Raw genomic sequence first — 24,920 nt, forward strand, 5'->3', positions numbered from 1 at the left:
AGTAAAGTATAAATTCGCCCTAATTTAATTTAATTATGGAACACTAAGTAATAGAAAGTCCTTATTTATGATAAAAAATAAAGAATATTGTCTATGAATAGAATTTAAAATAAAATATGTAGACACATTTCAAATACAAAATAGTCATCTAGTCAGGGCACTTTTATTTTAACCATAATAAGAACGTGTTTTTGGTGCTAGAACAAGTCACATAATAATTTATTTGCGCCACCTACCGTTCGGAGTTCAATTAGCTTTTGTAATGCGATGAACCCTCCCTACTTCCACACGTGCGCAGATTGTACTTCCGGGATGCTGACCGGAGGTAAATGAGAATTATAACACAGGGTCATGCGATAACTGAAAATAAGTGGAGAGTACACATTTACTCAACCAAGCGGGATACATTTAAAGGTGAGGACTATAAAAGCAATAATAATACTTTTAAACAAAAATTAACGATTGTACATATTTGCGCTTGAGAATCAATTTAATCTGTTTATTTTTTATACCCAGTTGTCTTGTTTGTTGCAATGAAAGCTTGTGACACTAGTATTATAACTTGTTTACGTCTTGTTAGATTGGCTTGTGCGATGAAAGGCTTTCAAATAAAAATGACTAGATGGTTAACAAAGCTTTACGCCAAACACCAGCCACCAGTAAAGCATAACCACAGTCTGTGTGCATCAAGTCGGGATTTGTCATGCAAGACAAACAGGTCGGGAGTATATGTATTTAAAAGATTGTATACTGTACATACCGTACATTTTAAATAGTATTTTGTTTTTGAAATAGTTGAAGCCATCGACTTGTGATATACACCAACTTTTGTTAACTTACAAGTATTGTATGTCAGTAACAGACCTCTCTGGGCACAGCTGAAAATTCAAAATTAGAGCTACGAGTATGATAAAAAAAAAAAGTTAATGACCATGATATCAACAATATGCACAGAATATACATAATGGTGAACTAATGTACAGCTGTATATAAATGATTGTATCATCCCACAATCCTCGTGTTATCCTGTGATAATGTAATATTTATTGCTTAACCCTTTTTAAACGGCATATTTTTTTAAATTTTACTCACATTTAACATTTTTGTAACTCTTTTCCAAGTCATTTATAGAATTTGTAACAACATATTTTTTTGTATTCTGTTTTCACAAATGCATTATCAATGTAACATTACATTACATTATTTGCAGTCTGTCGTACCTGTTGTCTACACATCAAAGTTGAATAGTTATTAACCAGTTATTTCTCTCGGACTGATTCATCCTAATCGCATTTGTTTCCTGTTCCACCCCCACGACCCCCGAAAATAAACATGCATGTGCTACATTGTTAGGTTACGGTACACTTTACTCACACGCTAAAAAATAGAAAATGCTGCCAATTTTTTTTTCATTAAGCTTTAGTAGGTCATTTTAAGACAAATAAAGTGAGGAAAATAGACATGAAATACAGGTTAAAACGTTACTGCGTATTACCTTTTAGTTCAGGGCGATGAACGTCAGATGTAGTAGCCACTAGAGGCCGCTGGAGGGTGCAAAAGAAACGATTTTGAAGAGTAACAGTTTGATAGTGACGGTTAGGTTTAGGGGTGGGGGTAGAGGCTTGGTGTAAGTCTTATATGATGTGGAGTGAAGTCGCAGCTGTATTTTGTTTTACTATATTTTTGTAGATAACTTTGGAATTTTTATTTTCCACATTTGTTTTTCTTTAATATAATAAAGGTCAAGGATGAGTTAGTAGAATTGTGTGTTTTTGAGTGTGTGAGTTAAGTGTTAAATTATTTTGCACCCTCTAGTGCCTCACCGCCCTGAACTGAAAGGTAACACGCAGTAATGTTTTCATCTATATTTCATAAATAAATTCACAATTTATGTATTTCTCACTTTACTGTTTTTTAAATGACCTATTAAAGCTTAATGAGCAAACATCTGGCAGAATTTTCTGTCTGAGTGTGTGAATTAAGTGAATCATACCCCATTGTTGTTCAGACATAAGTCAAATTGGTATAAAACATTATTTAAGTAAGAAAATATATTTACAAAATAGTTTTCCATTCTAAAAAAGTATTTGAAAAAGAAAGTCACTGAATTATTTCAATCATTAGATACCGTAAGAACACTGTAAAAGGCCTCATTCCCACCGAAGTCAATACAAGCATGTTAGTTAGCTGATTGGGTTCTTTCTTTGCATTGATTGCGTCTTTCTTTGCATTGTGCGTTACTGATAGGATTCCAATATCTGCCGCTCAGGAAGTGAATTCCTTGTGTGGTGACTGGATCGATGCATGACAGTCTACAGCAATAAAACCTTTATTTGTATATTTATTTCAGGCCTGGTTATTGTGATTTTTGTCTGCTATTCTACAGAACAAGCCCACCCACTAAAACCAGATGTCTTATTGCAAGGTGAGTACAACTCTAATATAATATTCCAATGCTTTTGGTTCTTGTATATTAGTATGTGCCATGCACATTATCATAATGTTGGCCATGTCTTTACTCCAACTTGCAATTTGCTTTTTTGGTTGAAAATAAAATTAACAAAACCATGTGTATTAACAATCAACTCCAAAGGTGAAACCTAAAATTGACTGGTAAATTGAACATAAATCAGGGCTCCTGGCTACTGTGAAAGACCTGGAGATCGGGTGCACTTACACAAAACTACATCTTTTTACTTTCCTTTTTAACCCATTCGAGGCACAAAACAGAAGCTGCAGGCACATGAGAATAGGTTTGCACTGTACTATATGTTACAACATTGAGAGACTTCTTTAAAATATCATTTAAAAAAGTGAAATAGATTTAATGCAGTCATACCATGGGGAATCTAAACTTGAAACTTTGGTTGATTGCATTGCTGTACCATACAGTGATTAAGGGGAAAACTGCAAGATCCCAACATAGTGCAAAACACTTTTCAGTGGCATCTTTTTATTTATTTATTTCTATTTTTTCAGACTTGCCAGTTGAAATGTAACAACAATATGCAATTAAAGTCCCATTTGAAGGGAGCTAAACACAGAGCGGTAAGTGTGTAAGGAATGCCAGAGCTCTTGTATTATGTGAACGTTAAGAGAAACAGCTACTGAAGAACGATTAGTTATTACCTTGCTTAGAAGCAAGTCAAAGCAGTATAGTTTCACGCATTTCTATTTTTCTTATTTTAAAGGGGAATGCACTAAGGATGTTTTTCATTTAAATGTATTGTTGTTTTATGCACAGTAAACATGCTTTTACATGCTACTTTTTAACCCCAAATTCTGCTGTGGGAAACAGTTCTGCCTCCTTGGTACAGATTGAGGAATACTGGGGAATATTTTATACTGAAAAGATATAATTACTGCCCACGTTCTGGTAATACTGGGAAAGTACTCGTTTCTAAATGAGCACCAGTAAGCCAGTGTGAGGGAGAAAGGTTTCCAGGAACATCAAACCACAAAACAGCCATTACAATACATCTTTGGAGGCTTATCAACATCAGCTCTGTATCTTTTCAACACCTAGCATTTTTCCGTGAGGCGTGATTCTCCTATTACGTATGTTTGATAACCTTCCTAATATATCGTCCAGTCGTGTTGAGCTTGTCTGTGGCCTGGCAAGTCACTCCCAAGAAGACGACAGGAGACAGCAGCTTGTAGTTGTCTTGCAAATAAATACCGCCTTGTAGCAGATGCCCTTTGTTGGGTCGCTTGTGTGGAAATGTCCTTGCATTGGACACTGGCTGCCCTGGCCTCCCCTCTGGGGCCTGGCTTCCCCTCTCGGGCCTGGCTTGAACCAGGGCAAGGAACTGGTTCCGGAGTTCTCAGCCCAGCAGGACGTTGGTCTGGCTGGTTAGCAGTAGAACTACCACCAGCAGCCATATCAGAGCTTGATCTCCTCAACTCTCAGAAGCTGAGCAAGGTTGGGCCACTCCAGGACTTGGATGGAGGTCCTCTGGGTAAAATAAAGAGCTGCGTGAAGTGGTGTTGGGGGCTCTGTGGAGGACACACTTTCCTCTGAGCCACTGTGCTAGGGAGACCCGGTGTTGAAGGAGTGCCTTCCTTTGGATGACGCTTAAACTGATACAGTAACTCGCGAGAAGCCTTTTAATGAGAACCTGTTCTTAGTTGGGTCTACCTGAATAAACAAAGAATGCTTTGGATTGATCGGCTTGTGCGAACTGGTAAGAGGATGGGGTCAATCCAACTTTGAGAAGTCACAATAGAAGTCGGCGGTCAACTTACAAAAAAAAAGTTTCATTGAAGGTGTATGGCAACAAAACTTGTCATGTTTGTTAGACAATGTTGTGCCATCACTGAGGCTCTGTGCAGGCTGTATCATGAGTATTTTGGGCATAGTGATACTCTATACAGTTTCTGATTCAGTGACTCTCACTAATTTAGTTATTTTGCTTATTTTTTCCGGACAACGTCCTTTTGCAGAGAGTGGAAGCGATTGCTAAGAATGGTAAGTACATCAAAAAATGTGTAATAGTAAATATGCTGATTACAAAATGTATTCCAGATTATGTCCTATAAGTGCATGGGGTTCCTAATACTCCCATTGCTTAACTTAGACATTCTCATCATAATTGTTTGTACATTTTGAGCGGGGCAATTGTCACACTGTCAGACACTGCCGTAGCAGACTAAGAATTTCCCCTGACAAACACACCTCTGTCCTGAACTAAGAACCCCCCTGTCTCTCTTTCAACCCTGGACCTCTCCCATGCAAAGCCTGCCGATTGGGTCAGATTGTGTGCTGGTTGACACCAGAAAACTCCTTTCAGCCTAAGGCCCCATTCACACGGGAGGTATGGCAAGTGACCCATGATAGGATCGTTTCATAAAATGATCCAAGCTCAGGTCGAGGAGGATTCAGACAGGAGAGTTCAGGGATAAGAGCCAAACTCGTTTTCCCTCCATTGCCAGTCCAAGATCATTTATCCACAGTGTATCCTGGCATGTGTTTACATAATGGTGAACAACAAACACACCGAAGATCTGCAAGTTTTTATGATGTTTATGACATTTGCTACAATTTTCGTTTCGAGATTTTATTAATTTGATACATAAGCGGACAGTAAAAATTATGCGGAACGAGACAATTCAGAAGATGGCGAGCTTTCTAATACAAGAGAAAGTCAGTTTATTTACATGACAACAGTGTTTCCCATCCACATTGAAATGTCAACCTTTGCAATTGGTCCGCCCCCAGACGTATTAGCATTCCCAGAGGGGGGGAAAAAAGAAACAATCAGCGGCAGGGTTGATTGATCAAATGAGCTGAGACTACCTCATTTTCCAATCTCGGGTTGGATTGTTTTAAGCGAGCTGAGGTTGTTTGAAGAGCATTCACACAGGTCTCCAATCGATCAGAACCGGTCCTGGGACTGGATCGTTAGCTCCAGACACTCCTGTGTGAATGGGATATAATTCTAACCCAGTCCTCCTGAGATGGATGGCTTTATGGGCTAGTGAATTGTCCCACTGCACCACCTAGCCCCCGTGTGATTACATTGTAATGTAAATGAAGCTGCAGCCATAATTTGACTGGCAGCTTCAATAGTATTTTGACTGCTTGGTGACTGTAAACAGACTGTGTGCTCTAATGAGCCTTGTGTGTTAGTGGCGTGTTTTGATTGTCTGGCCATGTATCTTCTTAACCACACTTTTCCCGGACAGAGTTTAAGACTCAGATGGGATAACCTTTGCCCTGCTCTTTTTTGTTTTTATGACCATTCATACCAATGAGTGCCCATAAGGTCATTGCTGTACCATCTGGTACCACTGACGACATCGCCACAATAACTTGATAAACTTTCAGAAAATGACCTGATTGAACCAACATCCGGAAAGCCATTGGTTCATGATGTTTTTAAGCGGGTCAGATTTACTGTTGAATTGAATGGTAAGTACGGACTCAGCCTGCCTGTAATTTACTCCAGGTTTGGCAATTGGGTGAGTCATTGCTGTCACTGTATATCCCCACAGTTTGCTGTAGGCTGTGTGATAGCAGAAAGCTTATTTTTCTTGCTTCCTTTCTGAGTTTCTCTGTTTGTTTATTTTCAGTGCAAAAATGGAGGTCTCTGGAGCAGTACCTTAAAAATACCAAACTTAATGAGCCTGTGATTGGTAAGTGGCACGGTTAAGCTGAAGATTAAAGGTAACGATTAAGGAGGGGTTGGGGGGGATTCAGTTAACAAAAACAGTGTGACATCTTGACATTAAAACAAACTTTTCCATAGGCATTGAGGCAGTCTTACAGTTTTTTCAGTTATCTAAGATCAGGGACAGAAACAAGACTCCTATTGCATAGCAGTTTCACCCATTCCAGGTTTTACTACAAGCTGTTTGCCAGGTAACAAGCTCAAGTGTGTCTTATTGAACTCCTTGTAAAACCAGGAATGGATCAGACTGCTTTGCAGTGGGTCTTATTGCCATCCCTGATCTAGGAATCTCTTGTCCGATTCTAATAAAACATCTTATAATATCAGAATATGGGGGTATAGAGAGGCTATCTGACTGTATGTCGCACTTATTGTGGTGAAACTTGCTTGGAATATTCTTTAGTGCAAGGTATGGAGTGTATCAAAAGAAACCGTAGACTGCATTTACATGGATTTAGGTTATACATGTTACTGGTGGGTCTAATTTAGAATTTACAGACGTGGCAGGGGATGAATGTCACTGACATGCTTGTTTTTAACTTTGTGTTTGTCTACAGGTCTGCAGTATGTGGCTGAGTTCCGTAGTCCCAATGACGAGCTGCCTCCACATTACTTGTGCAAGCTGTGTAAAGTCAAAGCAAAGCAGCTAGGCTTTGTTACTCACATCACTGGCTGGAAACATCGCTACAATTACATGGTTGGTAAAAATTTTAAGTGACAATAATGTGTACTGTAGTTTCCAGAGGATAATGTGCTCCCATTTACTTATTAAACACAACAAACACAACAGCGCATGTACATGTCGTGCGCATGGTTCTGTGTATGTTGCAGGAGCACAGCTGAGATGAAAGTAGGAGACGCCAATAAAACTTCAATAATATTGAAATATACATGCTTCCTGAAAAGCTGCTGCTACTGGATTACAGTATTTAATCTATGAGACTGTACAAGAACTACTGTAACCAATGACAGAATAAACACATTAATAACTAGTGCTTGGACAAATCGAACAAAGATTTCATGACATGTTTTCAAAGGCAAAAATCAGAAATTACAGTTTATAGAAATTAGAAATGGGTATCACAACGTGTTTTGATTTGCACCAATTTACCACTTTGCCAGAAATTAGCTCAGTTTTGATGTGTGGGGGAAGAAAAAGTAGATCAATACAGCTGCTCTTGAGGCTTTGTTTTAAAAGTTTTGGTCTTGGCAAGAAGTAAACAGACCAGAGTAGGGTGAGCTCTGCCTTAAACTGCAGGTGCTGCTTCAGATTAGGGAAGCAAGTCAGAATCCGGGGATACAGATGCAGGTAAGACGCTCAGAAATACCCCATGCTTTTATACACAGGCCTAACTTGCAGGGCAATTGTTTAATGGTCACTGGGAGACATGTATCAAGCGTTTCCGACGGCATTAACCCTTTGCAGTCCATTTATTCAGCGTGTCTCAGGAGCGTCAGGTCCAATCTATTTTCACACGCGCAGTTTATTTTGGACGCGCTGTTTAAAAGTATTTTTTTCACAGTAAAACAGGTTTAAAAGGCAGTGCATATCAACAGGACACTCAGTACTGCATCTCCAGCCCCGCCCCACCCCTTGTTCGCTGTATTTTTTACATACCTCTTCATAGTCGTGCATACCGATAAATCATCTTCTGATCACTCGTTTTATCACTAAACTCCCTCAATAATGCGATCCAAGTCATTATTTTATTACTATAAAAAAAAAAGCTCTGCAAATGTCTGTGATATTCTTTGAGCGCTGGATGCAGAAGCAGCGATCTTGTTTGTTTATGTCCGTGTTATCTATGTTACGCCGAAGCTATCTGTATTCATGAGATACGCCCCCCCCTCCCCCCCTTTTCTTTTTTTTTTTCGGTTTCTCTCGGCTGCTATCGCTCTCACTCGGCCATTGAATGGTTTTTTTCGGCTTTTTCAGGAGAAAAAACGACTAGAGAGCTGTTTTTTATGTCTTTTTGATGATGTCTGACAGGCTCCGACATTGGCCCGGAAAGGGTTAAGGCCATAGCGCCGGGTTTACGCCGGCCTTAAAATTGCCCCAATATATCATTACACTTTTGGCAAGTTAAGGCCTTGTTAGCACCGCCAAAGCGCTCCACTGTGCAATGTGCCCCGCCGCTCATTAGCCATGCATTTTAAGATGTGTCAAGCCGTTCAAATTGTAGGTGGGTCTCATTTGTGAATGAAGTCTGTGATATTAAAATTAGATTTATGAAGCGGCAGAACAGCAGTTGAAAAATGCAGTTGTCAACTCTTGAAAAATGTACATTGTAACTCAATTCGCTATTGAAACAATCTTTAAAAATGTAACAAACTTCTGCTGGAAACAAGACGGTTAAAATGGTCTGTGTTGGCTGCAAAAAAAATAAATAAATTAGCAAGCAGACAAAATAGATTTTTTGAAAACAACCTGGAATGACAAATTGAGCAACATTTTCGAGTTCTGTAAACCTTTAAAACTAAAGTGACCTTGTAATTCCCAGAGCCTATTTTGCTGCCTCTAATCCCAAAATATTAAACATGGGAGAAACGTTAACTTCAAACCTGAAATGACAAAACTGAAGTTTTTGTGTTTTTTTTATTTTTATTATTAGTCCCCACGGAAATCCGCGGTAAAATTTTCTAAAATCTGCAACGAGAAAAGAGTGTTTTGTGCAAAATTCTGCGGCAATGACTTTTTAATGAAAAACAGTGTTAATGTAATGTATAAATAAATAAGAAAAAATAAGTTACAGTTAGTTAAATTCATTTTTTTATTAAATCACATTACTAAAATCTGAAAACAACACAGAACAAACATGTTTGCCATATTTTATGGAAATCAAAGAAAAAAAAAACACATACAGTAAAGCAAAGAGAACTTTTACAGCACTGACTATTGGATGCCATTTTTAAAATCTACATAAAACATAACAATTCTTAAATACATTAGATACAGTTATGGCCAAAACATATGACTATAATAATATTTGCTTAGCAGAATAAGATTGTAGTGGTGCACTGGGATTCAAATTAGCATTGGTACATTTTACAAATGCACCGTTTTACAAATGTGTACTAGACTTGGAACATTTTTGTACAAATGTAACAGGGTATTTTAAGAAACATTTGTTGTTCACCAAAATGTTGTAATTTTAAAACGTATCCACATCAAGACAGCACATAGAAATAATTTGGAAACAGTGACAGGCGACACTTGATTGGCTGATAAGCTAGCGTTTTTGTTTCTTTGACCAAGGCCACAATGTGAAAGTGCTACCATCACATACCACAAAACAAACGGGAAATAACGATTAAATGAGGATTTTCACAAAAATGTTGAGTCATCCCAAGTAATCGAATAATATCTAATATAGGTCGCCACCCCCTTCCTTTTTGAGTATTCGTGTTACTACACCATGTACAAAAAACGTGTGTATTTCCATATATACAGACGTGCTCAAATTTGTTGGTACCCCTCCACAAAAAACGAAGAATGCACAATTTTCTCTGAAATAACTTGAAACTGACAAAAGTAATTGGCATCCACCATTGTTTATTCCATATTTAATAGAAATCAGACTTTGCTTTTGATTTTTTATTCAACATAATATTGTAAGTAAGAAAACAAATGAAAATGGCATGGACAAAAATGATGGGACCGCTAACCTAATATTTTGTTGCACAACCTTTAGAGGCAATCACTGCAATCAAACGTTTTCTGTAGCTTTCAATGAGACTTCTGCACCTGTTAACAGGTAGTTTGGCCCAATCTTCCTGAGCAAACTGCTCCAGCTGTCTCAGGTTTGATGGGTGCCTTCTCCAGACTGCAAGTTTCAGCTCTTTCCATAGATGTTCGATAGGATTCAGATCAGGACTCATAGAAGGCCACTTCAGAATAGTCCAATGTTTTGTTCTTATCCATTCTTGGGTGCTTTTAGCTGTGTGTTTTGGGTCATTATCCTGTTGGAGGACCCATGACCTGCGACTGAGACAGAGCTTTCTGACACTGGGCAGTACGTTTCGCTCCAGAATGCCTTGATAGTCTTGAGATTTCATTGTGCCCTGCACAGATTCAAGGCACCCTGTGCCAGGCGCAGCAAAGCAGCCCCAAAACATAACCGAGCCTCCTCCATGTTTCACTGTAGGTATGGTTTTCTTTTCTTTGAAAGCTTCATTTTTTCATCTGTGAACATAGAGCTGATGTGACTTGCCAAAAAGCTCCAGTTTTGACTCATCTGTCCAAAGGACATTCTCCCAGAAGGATTGTGGCTTGTCAATATGCATTTTAGCAAATTCCAGTCTGGCTTTTTTATGTTTTTCTTTCAAAAGTGGAGTCCTCCTGGGTCTTCTTCCATGGAGCCCACTTTCGCTCAAAAAGCGACGGATGGTGTGATCAGAAACTGACGTACCTTCACCTTGGAGTTCAGCTTGTATCTCTTTGGCAGTTATCCTTGGTTCTTTTTCTACCATTCGCACTATCCTTCTGTTCAATCTGGGGTCGATTTTCCTCTTGCGGCCACGCCCAGGGAGGTTGGCTACAGTTCCATGGACCTTAAACTTCTTAATAATATTTTCAACTGTTGTCACAGGAACATCAAGCTGCTTGGATATGGTCTTGTAGCCTTTACCTTTACCATGCTTGTCTATTATTTTCTTTCTGATCTCCTCAGACAACTCTCACCTTTGCTTTCTCTGGTCCATGTTCAGTGTGGTGCACACAATGATACCAAATAGCACAGTGACTACTTTTCTCCATTTAAATAGGCTGAATGACTGATTACAAGATTGGAGAGATGTGTGATACTAATTAAAGAAACTAATTAGTTTGAAATATCACTATAATCCAATTATTTATTATCTTTTCTAAGGGGTACCAACAAATGTGTCCAGGCCATTTTAGAATATCTTTGTAGAATAAGCAATAATTCATCTCTTTTCACAGCTTCTTTGCTTTATTCTATGACATACCAAAGGCATGCAAGTATACATGAAAAAATAGCTTTTAATTTCATCACTTTTCAGGAGGAATGAAGCATTATTTCAATGAGCTGTAAGGGTACCAACAAATTTGAGCATGTCTGTAACTAGAGTTGCGAGCAACTTTACGGCTTCCAAGCAGTTAGCATGAAATTTAAGCGCATTGGTTGTTATAGATGAAACGTTATCATCACAAGTCATTTTAGACACAGCTGACTGTCAGTTTTGGCCAAAATATTGGAATCACTGGTTAGATGATCAATGCTGAAATCTCATTGGCCCACAGCAGCCATGTTTTGTACTGTAGCAACTTCCCTTGAACATCTGTAAAAGATAATCATACTTACATCATTTATGCTCATTTTGGCTTCAATCAGAACTCTGCATGTTATATAACAACCATCTGCAGTCAATAAGAAATTATGGGAAGTTTTACAGCCAGCTTTAAATTTGACCTTTAGCAGAATTTAACCATACTATGTAAAGCTATTTATGCATTACACATTACACTACTTGCATTACCTATAGTGCTCATATAAACACCCCAATTTTGATTGGCTCATGGCGGTCATGTTTGTTGATGTAGGAACTTTTGCTGACTAACTTTTTTAGAGGACAGTACAAAGATAACATATACCCAAGATTCATGTCAATCAGCCAAAGGGCTCATGAGGAGTTGTTTAAGTGTTTTACGCAAAAGCCAACATAGCTGCCACACCATGTGACCGATCAATTTTTCCATAAGTAGAATCAATCTTGGACACAAGCGTACTATGTACAAAATTTTTCATAGCTGTACTATTTACCGTTCATGAGAAGAAGACTTTTGAATATTGTCCAAATCTTGGAGGGACTACTTTATACACACTGTACATTAGTAGTATGTAGAAATGTAATTGTACAGTATGAGGAATTCACCAGTCATGAAGCCGGTATTTTTTTTAACCCTGTTGCCGTAGTAACCAAATGCATGGCATTGAGCCGGACCGTGTACAGCTACTGCAGTACTGCTTCTACTTGATAAAAGTATGAAATCAACAGGGGAGGTGAATACAGTAATGTAAAATACTGTAAGGAAAATAAAATGCATATTTTTCACGGTAAGCAGTCAAATACACAATATCCGTGAAATTAGTGATATCGTGAATGTTCAGGGGCATTTCTTACAATGGAGAGTGCAGACTCCTAACCTTCCTGAACAACCCAGGAACAGAGGGAGAGTACTGAGAAGAAGGGAGAGTATTTAGGGTCCGCATTACCCTTTTTGATCTCCCTGAGGATTAAATTATAGCTCGATACCCACTATTTCATTATGTACAATTGTTTTTATTGGTCGTATTATAAACTTGGTTCATTATATCATTTTCTTGATGTATATTTGGTTTTATCCGTATTAGAATAATAATAATAATAATAATAATAATAATAATAATAATAATAATAGTAACATTGGTCATTGCCTCTCCAAATGACCTCCCTATTGTTCAATTTTGGGGGTTTCAGAACACCGGCGCAGCTGAATTTTTGCATTTAAATGTGGCAGCTTATGCCGTGCCTCATTCATTTTGGGCCAGTTAATACATTCAGGATGGGGTACTTTACACTCCACCAATTTAGCGCTGTGTCGGGCGATCTTGATACATGTCCCCCAATGTGTTTTATTAAATGCATTCATTTTTTTATATGTAGAATGTAATAAACGAAAACCAAAACGGTGAGTTTCTTTTCATTGTGCAACGCCCCTTTTTTAGCAATAAAGCAATAAAAATAAGTATTTTATTTGAATTGAATATTGAATTTGTGGGTTAAATGTGACTCTTTTCACTTGCTTGTTCAGCTAAAAAAAAGGAATAAGTAACCCTCAGTAATGCTGGTATTTTACGAAAATATGTCTACTTTCTGTACGTTTTTTCATGAAATGCACACAAGTATAAAATCTTTTAATTTAAACTACTCTATTGCAGCCTTTGTTTTGTCATTAATTCAGTTGAGTAATGTAAGCCCTGCTTAACCTATTCTTTCTTATGGTATTTAAAAAAAAGTTAATACAGTGTTGCATATAATGGCTGTTATTACCTTTTGCAAATGAACAAATATCTGAACATGAAAATTCCATGTTCGTTCCAGCATTATCAATAACATTATTTACAATTGATATTCTGTGCATCGCAGTAGTAACACTAGGAAGATATAGTTACAGTATAGATTTATTTTGCATAAAACAAGATATGTTAAATTAAAATATTTGATGGTATAGCATGCAAAGTTAGCTGTAAATAAAATGCATAATGAAACAAATCAATCTAAGATGTACAGTACTGTGCAAAAGTTTTAGGCAGGTGTGAAAAAATGCTGTAAAGTAAGAATGCTTTCAAAAATAGACATGTTAATAGATTATATTTATTAATTAACTAAATGCAAAGTGAGTGAACAGAAGAAAAATCTAAATCAAATCCATATTTGGTGTGACCACCCTTTGCCTTCAAAACAGCATCAGTTCTTCTAGGTACACTTGCACAAAGTCAGGGATTGTGTAGGCCTATAGTCAGGTGTATGATTAAACAATTATACCAAACAGGTGCTAATGATCATCAATTCAATATGTAGGTTGAAACACAATCATTAACTGAAACAGAAACAGCTGTGTAGGAGGAATAAAACTGGGTGAGGAACAGCCAAACTCGGCTAACAAGGTGAGGTTGCTGAAGACAGTTTACTGTCAAAAGTCATACACCATGGCAAGACTGAGCAGAGCAACAAGACACAAGGTAGTTATACTGCTTCAGCAAGGTCTCTCCCAGGCAGAAATTTCAAGGCAGACAGGGGTTTCCAGATGTGCTGTCCAAGCTCTTTTGAAGAAGCACAAAGAAACGGGCAACGTTGAGCACCGTAGACGCAGTGGTCGGCCAAGGAAACTTACTGCAGCAGATGAAAGACACATCATGCTTACTTCCCTTTGCAATCGGAAGATGTCCAGCAGTGCCATCAGCTCAGAATTGGTAGAAAACAGTGGGACCCTGGTACACCCATCTACTGTCCGGAGAAGTCTGGTCAGAAGTGGCCTTCATGGAAGACTTGCGGCCAAAAAGCCATAACTCCGACGTGGAAACAAGGCCAAGCGACTCAACTATGCACGAAAACACAGGAACTGGGGTGCAGAAAAATGGCAGCAGGTGCTCTGGACTGATGAGTCAAAATTTGAAATATTTGGCTGTAGCAGAAGGCAGTTTGTTCGCCGAAGGGCTGGAGAGCAGTACACGAATGAGTGTCTGCAGGCAACAGTGAAGCATGGTGGAGGTTCCTTGCAAGTTTGGGGCTGCATTTCTGCAAATGGAGTTGTGGATTTGGTCAGAATTAATGGTCTCCTCAATGCTGAGGAGTACAGGCAGATACTTATCCATCATGCAATACCATCAGGGAGGCATCTGATTGGCCCCAAAATTTATTCTGCAGCATGACAATGACCCCAAACCTACAGATAGTTCTTAAGTCATTAAGAACTATCTTCAGCGTAAAGAAGAACAAGGAGTCCTGGAAGAGATGGTATGGCCCCCACAGAGCCCTGATCTCAACATCGAGTCTGCCTTTGGATTACATGAAGAGAGAGAAGCAACTGAGGCTGCCTAAATCCACAGAAGAACTGTGGTTAGTTCTCCAAGATATTTGGGCCAACCTACCTGCCGAGTTCCTTCAAAAACTGTGCAGGTGTACCTAGAAGAATTGATGCTGTTTTGAAGGCAAAGGGTGGTCACACCAAACATTGATTTGATGTAGATTTTTCTTCTGTTCACTCACTTTGCATTTTGTTAATTGATAAATATAAACTATTAACATGTCTATTTTTGAAAGCATTCTTACTTTACAGCATTTTTTCACACCTGCCTAAAACTTTTGCACAGTACTGTATGACATATGATATGTTATACAAATATATTTGCATTGCAATGATCAATAAGTGTTTAGAAGTGAATCATACTGACCATTTTTACAATTTAAAAAAAACAAAAAAAAAACCCTTGCATCTAAAAGCACGTTGCTGAGCCCACAGATATTTACAAGCAGATGATCGAGTTTCCTAGGTAATCAGTCAAGTGAATTTTTAGATCTGTTAGCCCTTTTTTATGCAGTGGATTTTTTTAATGCTGTAATACTAATAGTGGTCATTTATTTTTTGGAGGGTGTTTTTAGTTAAAACTTGCTAAGACTTTCTTCCAAAATAAATCTGTATATAACGCTGACCTTGGACTCTAGTTGTCTCCAGTCTTTCATATTGTTACATTGACTTTTACACTATATACTTGAATAATGATGACAAGGTACTGTACATTAAAAATAGGAAATTGCATTACTGGTTTTATTAAGGTACGAATAAAATAGCAACATGGTTTGAACAGGCTTATGTTAGGATTTATTTTTGTTTAAAAAAAACTTTGCAGTCTTAAAGTTTGCAAATGTTAGAAGCTACATAGTGAGTGTTCTTTATAACTAACAATTGGTGTGACTGTTCTGTCCTTTTAGAAAAAGAAGCATGCTGATATGGTACCGTTTGATGAAACGCAAGTCAAGGACGCGAGAATGCACAAGACAATTAAAGAAAAGGCAGAGCTTGTTGAGCATTTGGAAGGAAGGGGTGAAATCGAGGTAAATAAAGGTTCAGCTACAGGTCTGAATACTGCTCAAAGGCACTAGGCGTTTAGGTCAACTAACTGTTAGGTGCAATCGTGTCACCTAACTGCAATCATGTGAGCTCCTAAAAGATAATAGCCATGGCCATCTGGGATCAAGCAAAGGTGAATGAGTAAAGCCATAAAACTCTTTAGATCTGTAGTTTAATATTTGAGAAATGTGAAAATGGTATTTTGATGTCCTGGGTTGGGGAAATAGGTAATGGACAGCCTATTTTATTATTTTTGCTAACAGTGTTGGGAGGGACAGCTATATGCTCATAATAATACAAAAAAGGTTCCTGCAGAGATTATCTTGTAATAGATTAATTGATATTAATTACATATTTTTTTCTACAAACATAGTAAGGTTTAGCTGCTGCATGTTACTCTATACTTGGGGAGATGTATTAATGCAATGCCAATTCATACATAAATCCAGGACTAAAATGCGACACAGAAAAGGTTAAAACACAACTTGTATGGGGGGAAAATAGTATTGTATATGGTTTTATATAGTTAATTACTGTATTAATTCAAAAGGGACCACTGTTGGGTTTATGGACACATTAAATTAATGAAAATAATAATTACTCAAACTTTTTTCTTTTGTTTTGTAGGTTGTGATAGAGGATTTGAAAGAAGATCCAGCTTTAAAGAGACCAAAAACTGAACCAGGTACGTTTTTGAGGTTTTTCAAGCGGAATATTTTAAAAACATGTAGTATTAGAAAAATATTACTGACCTGACCAAGGTTAGACATCCAAGCTAATCCTGCCCAGGCAAATTGAACAAAACGTAATTAAACCTACTTTTTAATAAACCCTTTTCACTGATGTCACTGACGTTAAATTGGTATTTTAAATTCATCTAAAACCAAACAAAGAAACATTGATTTGGGATGTGGGGAAGGAGTTTTTTTTATTTGGGGGGGGGGGGGGGGGGGGCAAGATTCACTAACTATTTTGATAGGCCCGCCACTAAGTAATCAGGGTGATCTTTATTGAACTAGAATTCAGTTGTTAATAACTCTGAAATCTAAATTTGGAAGGTGCTATCAATGCCACACCCCAAATCAGGCTAAGAGAAAAGGACTAGATATAGTTTGTCAGTGTGTGGACCATAATTCCTGTCACCCATACATCAGTGAGGCTTATGTACCTGCATATTACTGGCACACTTGTTTTTTTGTGCTTTAATTCTGAAAAGTCTGAACTTTATTTTTTTATTTAATTTTTTGTATTTATAGACACAAGGAAGACAGCAACAAAGATCCCTCGCATGGATATGTCAAGAGCTCAGCTTAAAGGTTTGTATACTGCACAGTAGCTTTCCAAAAGAATGTTCTCAGAGTTCTCCTTGAATTGTGCTGTGCTTGGTTTAAATCAATCCATAACTTTAAAACATTGAATCAGAATCAGGGATTCGAAACGAACAGGAACGATAAACAAAAAAAACCCCGTAATTTTCATTTATTACGTTCTGGATCAAAAACGATATTCAAGATTTTGTTTATCGGTTAATAACGTTTTTTTTTTTTTCGTTCCCTTTCAGCCTGTTTTCTCTGTCTCTTTCCATTGTTTTCAAACATATAGTAATTTGAAAAAAGTGCTCTTCCCATGGTCTTACACCTCAGTGGTCAATGACAAAGCATATTCCTGGGTATTAAGAGTTAAGACATTTTACCTTCGACTTGAGAAAACAGCAATGTTTATTGTATAACAAATTTATTTAGTTGTATTCTCAATCATTTAACGATTCATGATTTAATTGTTCAGTGTTTCATTTTCTTTGTTCTATTCAAAGTAAGTATGTAGAAAAGTTGCACGTGTACATATTACATTGGTTGCATGTCTTACTGTGAAATGTGCATACTGATGATAACAATGTTCCCCTTAGTGCTTAATAATAGTGTTCATACGTAATTGATTACTTGGAAAGGATTTTTTTCTGCATATCTTCTGTTTAAAACAGAATAGCTATACAGTAAGAAATATGTAGGCTATGGTAAATACAGACATGCTCAAATTTGTTGGTACCCCTCCACAAAAAACAAAGAATGCACAATTTTCTCTGAAATAAACTGACAAAAGTAATTGGCATCCACCATTGTTTATTCAATATTTAATAGAAATCACTTTGCTTTTGATTTTTTATTCAACATAATATTGTAAATAAGAAAACAAATGAAAATGGCATGGACAAAAATGATGGGACCGCTAACCTAATATTTTGTTGCACAACCTTTAGAGGCAATCACTGCAATCAAACGTTTTCTGTAGCTCTCAATGAGACTTCTGCACCTGTTAACAGGTAGTTTGGCCCACTCTTCCTGAGCAAACTGCTCCAGCTGTCTCAGGTTTGATGGGTGCCTTCTCCAGACTGCAAGTTCCAGCTCTTTCCATAGATGTTCGATAGGATTCAGATCAGGACTCATAGAAGTCCACTTCAGAATAGTCCAATGTTTTGTTCTTATCCATTCTTGGGTGCTTTTAGATGTGTGTTTTGGGTCATTATCCTGTTGGAGGACCCATGACCTGCGACTGAGACAGAGCTTTCTGACACTGGGCAGTACGTTTCGCTCCAGAATGCCTTGATAGTCTTGAGATTTCATTGTGCCCTGCACAGATTCAAGGCACCCTGTGCCAGGCGCAGCGAAGCAGCCCCAAAACATAACCGAGCCTCCTCCATGTTTCACTGTAGGTATGGTGTTCTTTTCTTTGAAAGCTTAATTTTTTTCGTCTGTGAACATAGAGCTGATGTGACTTGCCAAAAAACTCCAGTTCTGACTCATCTGTCCAAAGGACATTCTCCCAGAAGGATTGTGGCTTGTCAATATGCATTTTAGCAAATTCCAGTCTGGATTTTTTATGTTTTTCTTTCAAAAGTGAGTGTCCTCCTGGGTCTTCTTCCATGGAGCCCACTTTCGCTCAAAAAGCGACGGATGGTGCAATCAGAAACTGACGTACCTTCACCTTGGAGTTCAGCTTGTATCTCTTTGGCAGTTATCCTTGGTTCTTTTTCTACCATTCGCCCTATCCTTCTGTTCAATCTGGGACGATTTTCCTCTTGCGGCCACGCCCAGGGAGGTTGGCTACAGTTCCATGGACCTTAAACTTCTTAATAATATTTGCAACTGTTGTCACAGGAACATCAAGCTGCTTGGAGATGGTCTTGTAGCCTTTACCTTTACCATGCTTGTCTATTATTTTCTTTCTGATCTCCTCAGACAACTCTCTCCTTTGCTTTCTCTGGTCCATGTTCAGTGTGGTGCACACAATGATACCAAACAGCACAGTGACTACTTTTCTCCATTTAAATAGGCTGAATGACTGATTACAAGATTGGAGACATGTGTGATACTAATTAAAGAAACTAATTAGTTTGAAATATCACTATAATCCAATTATTTTTTATCTTTTCTAAGGGGTACCAACAAATGTGTCCAGGCCATTTTAGAATATATTTGTAGAATAATCAATAATTCATCTCTTTTCACAGTTTCTTTGCTTTATTCTATGACATACCAAAGGCATGCAAGTATACATGATAAAATAGCTTTTAATTTCATCAGGAGGAATGAAGCATTATTTCAATGAGCTGTAAGGGTACCAACAAATTTGAGCACGTCTGTATGTAATGGTTTGAAGAGATGTTTATCACAAAAATGTTTATTTGGTATTACCATTCAAATGTATGGCAGATGTGTAGAGCCTTGGAAAAAATACCTACTACAATATCCGACTAGAAAAAAAAAATTGAACCGGTATTAGTCGGTATTCCATTTCATTTGAATTGGAATGGAACGAAATCAGCCACTTGGAACTTTTGGAACTGGAGCCAAAAATTCCGGTTTGGTTCGGAGCCGAACCGGAATGGAAAAAAATCTGGTTTGAAACCCTGATCAGAATTCTAAAGTAAAACTATAAGAAACCAAGTCAAGCAAAGTACTGAGTATGGGCTGCACACGTTAGTACGCTGAAGTAGCCGAAATGTTTGTCTACTCGAATTACCACCTTCTAATTTTACCTTAGTTTAAATCAAGGTTTTCCCTCTAAACATTGACTTTGAAAGCCATGAGTATTGGGTCTTGTTCTTGGACTGTGGTATTCAGTTTATGGTGTTTGTCACTTAAAATAAATCTGATTTGTACTGTAATCTAATGTATGTTTGTTCGACCTGTATTCAAGGTGGGAGATTTCCTAATGATGGCCCACCGGGAAGGCACCAGGATGACTTTCGACGAGGATTGCACCCAGGTGACTTTCCAGGTGGATTGCACCCAGACCATTTTCCCAGGCAGATGCGTCCCAGAGATTTTCCCAGTGATTTTCACACTAGAATGCCCAGTGAAGATATTCCTGCTGGGATGCAAGATGAGGCTTTTCCAAGTATGGGGTACCTAGATGACCCTGGAAGAAGATATCCTGATGAATTTCCTAGTGGAAGGTACCCTGAAGGCAGCCCTCTTAGAGCGGAGAGGGTGAGGTTGGAAATGAGCAACTTTGAAAATAGATGCTCTGACATGAGAAGGTACGAGGTGTTCTTTGCTAATGGAATTGTGTGATAAAACAACCTGTTGCGGTTCATTCACATTATGTTAAATCTCCTTTTTATTAAAATGTGTCACCAAAAACGAATTTCACTGACTTTTAAATTTAATACCATTTTACATTGATTAAAATTAAATTGATGAGGCAGTGTTTTTGGACTGATTTTGTAATTAAATATGTCATAAATATGTTGCAATTAATGCATTAATAAATCTGTATGGTACATGTATTCTGTAGTGTGCATTTGTGCAGATTTCCAACTGGTAAAAATAGCCTGTTGTAAATTAATCATGTTAGTTCTTACGATAAAGATTTTGATGTTCATGAATCCACAACATCCAGCCTGTAAGCCTCTAGTTTTCGTTCCCTTACCATGGAATAACTTTTTGTTTATTTTTAATAGTGAGTTTGAAATGCACCTCACCAGAAGACAAGGAATGGATCGCATGGCTCCAATGGAGGTAAATTACAGATTATAAGATAGTGAGTGACTTTTATTTTAAAAGCCATATCTCCTATCACAGAATAAGAATGGGAAAGCTCAGAATGCCTACATTCACAATAAACTATCGGAGACAATGAAACTATCAGACAATTATTATTATTTTATTGTTTTTAGAAATATATTAATGTGAAGACATTGACAGAGACGTTTAATAGTTCCATTTAGTTTTACAACATTTCTTGTGATTGAGTGTTTTTGTTCATATGGATGATTTATTTATTCTGTTTCCCAGGATGAAGGTGTCTACACCAGAGGCTGTGAAAGTGGCTTGGCAAGTTCGGCAGTTTTTGAATGCCTGGTATGTCTGGTTCATCGCACAGGATTGCATGTTTTTTAACGTGTTGGAAAGTGTTTTAAAGTGTTGGACACATTAAGTGACAGAAGTATAGCCTTAATTGGGTTTGATATTTTTAATCAATTAAAAAAAAATACATTATTGTAAAATGCTCTAATCCACTTAATCTACTAATGTCAGTAGGTTAATTGCCTGTAAACCATTATTCAAATAATTATTTAAAAATAACCAACATCCCATGTTTAATATAGTGATCTTTGTATGTCTCTGTGGCAAAGTGCCCCCCCCTGTGTATGATATGTTACGTGTTGTGTGTAAATGTTGGTGTTTAGGCATTGGTACACGGGATATAAGCGGTCTGTGTTTCACGTGTGTGTAAATTGTATATTTGTATTTAGGCACGGGGATGGCACATCACATCACGTGCAAGTAAAAAGTAATATGTGAGCACGGGGAATTGCACTTTAATTAATTCACGTGCAGTTGTACCGAGATTCCAATTGAATGATTGACTAGCAATCGAATCTCGGTACAACTGCATAAAAGCTGCATGTTTTCACTCACTGGGGGTTGGTGTTCGGTGAGTGGAGAACGGGAGAGAGAGGAGAAAAGAAAGCAAAGCAAAGCAAAGTAATTAGTGTTTTCACTCGCCGTGTTTGTCCGTTTGTCTGTTCACTGTTTAGTCTGTTTTGTTTGTCTCTTTATTTTGGCATATAGTGCCGTGTCCCGTGTTTTGGTGTTTAAAACCTTTTATTTTCTGTTTATTAAATGCTGAGCGCAATCACGCGCTCAGCTTAACCAAACTCCACATCTCTGTCGTTTGTGTTCCTGTTTCTGGTCTGACGTCACCCACTCAGCCATTCTTGTCACAGTCTCCTAAAAAAATATTCTGTGAAAAATTGCGAAATAGCACTTTTACCCCTGGTTTTGTACCCAATCTGAAACAACCAATTCAATGTGTGATTTATGGGGGAACTGTTCTGCTAAACGCCTCTCTTCACCCACTGAACCTAAGCAACAAATGCTGCCAAGCACCTGAACCCTCGAGGCCAGGCCCAACCTTGCTAGACAGTGTCTGGCCTTATCGTGCACCCAACCTGAAGACTACAGTGTATGTTATAAATGGTTCTTATTTTTCAGGAAAACTTCCATATAGAAACTGAGGGAGATGCACAGATGGTTCTGAAGATCACACAGAAACTGACTGACATACTGATGGAGTATCGGCTGAGAAATGTTGCAGCAGTGAGTTAATTGCAGATGGAACCTGTGTTGCAAACATCTTATTTGAAAAGTAGACCAGAGACAGTAGTGTTCTCAGAACTGGCTGTTATCTACTTAAACAAGAGAAATGACTGTAACATGATAGAATGAGTTTGAAATAACCTGAGAGATCTTGAGATAGCCAATCAAACTATTCAGTGGAGTAGCTCTAGCCTTGTCAGTGTTCAGGAATTATGTATTATTTATGTCACTGTTTTAAATTATTTTGTTTTGAAAATCCTAATTTGTTTTTTAGCCTAAAAGCAGTGAACAGCACTCTGATGCTCAGGAATATCCTTCGATGAGCATGTCTAGGGGAGATGGCTATCTAAGAGGTAATTGTATAGCTTTGTATAACTTGCTCACCAGTGTGAATAAAGTGCCAGCCACAGCTAGGAATTGCTTTAAATACCACATTGATCCCTGTCCAAATGCACTGCTAGCTGAGCAATCTTACAAAGAGGATACTCAATTACTCTAAATTAAGTGCTGTGTTTGTCATGAATAAAGATAGCCGAATAACTAACATAGCCTTCATAGGATATGTGGAACAATCAGTTCTTATCCAATTAAATCCTCCGCTTCAGGAAACGTGAGCAAGCCATTTGCTTGATGCATGGTTTGTGCAGTCCAAGCTGGTCTGTGTTTTGCAACAGATGATGTATTGACCAAAGAACAGGCTGGATTTGAGAGCTGTGCTGTTATCATCATGAGATTAGACCTGAAAAGTACCAGAATAGGTTCAGTTTAACAACTGAGGTTTGTCTCATACACAGTTTAGCCTGTGAACACGGACACAGTCTGTTACATCTTAATTACAGATTCCATGACAAAAACACAGCCATTTTGCACAATTCAATGTTTTTTTTGTTTATGTTTATGTTGCTCTGCAGTTAGAATGGGATTGGGGATGGACTAGTGGATTGCCATATCCATTCACTTAATATTTCTCTTTTCCTGATGGTTTTCATTTATAAAGGTCCATCCAGATATCCTGATGAATTCTCGCCTGCCTCCAGGAACACGTTAGGGAGGTCCCTGTTCTGATTGGACAGAATCAGAAACAGGTACAGCCTCTACAATTCACATAGACCAAGTAAAGGCAATGACGAAATGAATACCAGGACATTTCCCCCTAATTCTTTTTTTTTTTCCCTAGGAATGCATTTTTATTTATTTATTTATTTATTAAAATCCTCTGTACAATAGTACTATTCCATTCTTAATCAATTGACCAACTAGGCTATTTGGTTTGTATGGTAAAAAAGGTATGCATTTGTGCTCGAGGTAGTACTTGATATTAATTTAGTTTAGATCAGATGTAACTGCAAAAACATGTATAGCCAAGATTATTATTATTATTATTATTATTATTATTTATTTATGTTTTAAGTTTGTTAACATATTTTTCCATTGTCTGTATATACAGGTACATTGGCAAGATGTCCCGTAGGGGCTGTGGAACCCCCCAAAATGTTCAGTTTACAGCCAATGCAGAATGGGGTTTTGTTGCTCTATAGTAGAATATCCATTTCCAATCAGCAGAAATGCGGATGAAAACTACAACTCACATCATCCACACGTCAACAACATTAAATTTGTCCTACTGTTATGATGGATTTTTTTTTTTTTTTCCTGGTCACTTTTAAAAATCTCTCTCAGAAACCAAATTATGCAATTGCCATTATTCAACACTTCACTCATAATCGAGCACACGGCTGTCCGACTGTGGAAAAAGGGGCAACAAACAAACAAACAAACAAACACGGGTGTCTACACCTTTTTAGGAGCTACTTGACATGATACATGAAATGCACTGCTTGTCAAGAAAACTGAATATTTTTAATGCAGAACTGTATATTGTTATCATGAAATGCCATTAAAATGTTAAGCTACTAGCTGTGCTTTTGGTTTTACAGTTCAAAATGGTTATCTGAACTAGTTCTGCTGTAGTTTGTTTTTATTGCATTCTATCAGTTGTGTTTTTTTTTTTTTTTTGCCAACTGAATGTTGTAGATTAACTTGTCACTGCTTTTTTTCAAAACCAGTAAAGTTTTATTGTATGATGTCCAGTTTCTCTTTAAGAAATGCACACAATCCTTATCCTTAAAGTGCAAGGGTCTTTAGTTAAAATGTTTCTTCTGTTTAAATTGTTGTGGTCTCTGACATCAGCATGTGACACCTGGCACAGCACACCTAGTTAAAGCACGCCTGAGTGGTGTGTAGGTGTCATCTGAGCAGTTCTAAAGGCTGGTGCTGCATATAATAGTTTTCAGCGTACAAAACCTCCCAGTCTAGCTTCCTTTTGACATCTGAATTGAAGGAAAGCTGTGCTTGCGCACTAAAGTGAAAAAATAAATACTTCATTTCCTAGCTTCCCTCCCTTTCACAGCTGCCCAGTTCACTCGCTTGAGTAATTACAGATGTCCTGTTGAACACACAATAAAATATGGACATATAAAACAATCTAAGCACTTTCTAACAGACATCTTA

The 24,920-nt window shown here is 37.7% G+C and overlaps 2 protein-coding genes across 7 annotated transcripts in view; one reads left to right on the plus strand and one right to left on the minus strand.

Moving 5' to 3' along the window:
- LOC117400315 (histone-lysine N-methyltransferase 2D-like) overlaps positions 1-359 on the minus strand; it is a 34,556-nt gene extending 34,197 nt beyond the window's left edge. Inside the window, exon 1 of the mRNA XM_059022781.1 lies at positions 237-359. The gene's annotated coding sequence lies outside the window, so the exon portion shown is untranslated. The remainder of the gene's footprint in view (positions 1-236) is intronic.
- On the plus strand, positions 275-24,325 carry LOC117400316 (uncharacterized). 6 transcript variants are annotated; one of them, XM_034000087.3, is made up of 16 exons: positions 299-414; positions 2,351-2,425; positions 2,980-3,048; positions 4,444-4,468; positions 6,073-6,135; positions 6,728-6,867; positions 15,666-15,788; positions 16,432-16,489; positions 17,061-17,120; positions 20,002-20,344; positions 20,768-20,825; positions 21,102-21,167; positions 22,305-22,409; positions 22,684-22,762; positions 23,407-23,494; positions 23,857-24,325. In XM_034000087.3, the coding sequence occupies exons 2-15, from the start codon at positions 2,411-2,413 to the stop codon at positions 23,472-23,474; spliced, it is 1,272 nt and encodes a 423-aa protein (XP_033855978.2). In that variant the 5' UTR covers positions 299-414; positions 2,351-2,410; the 3' UTR covers positions 23,475-23,494; positions 23,857-24,325. The 6 variants fall into 6 exon arrangements, with proteins under 6 accessions (XP_033855976.3, XP_033855977.3, XP_033855978.2 ...); XM_034000089.3 differs by having other exon boundaries at positions 308-414; positions 2,387-2,425; XM_034000090.3 differs by lacking the exon at positions 2,980-3,048.
- Positions 24,326-24,920: the final 595 nt, after the last annotated feature.

Source organism: Acipenser ruthenus, chromosome 4, assembly GCF_902713425.1.
Source record: "Acipenser ruthenus chromosome 4, fAciRut3.2 maternal haplotype, whole genome shotgun sequence".
Lineage (NCBI taxonomy): Eukaryota > Metazoa > Chordata > Actinopteri > Acipenseriformes > Acipenseridae > Acipenser > Acipenser ruthenus.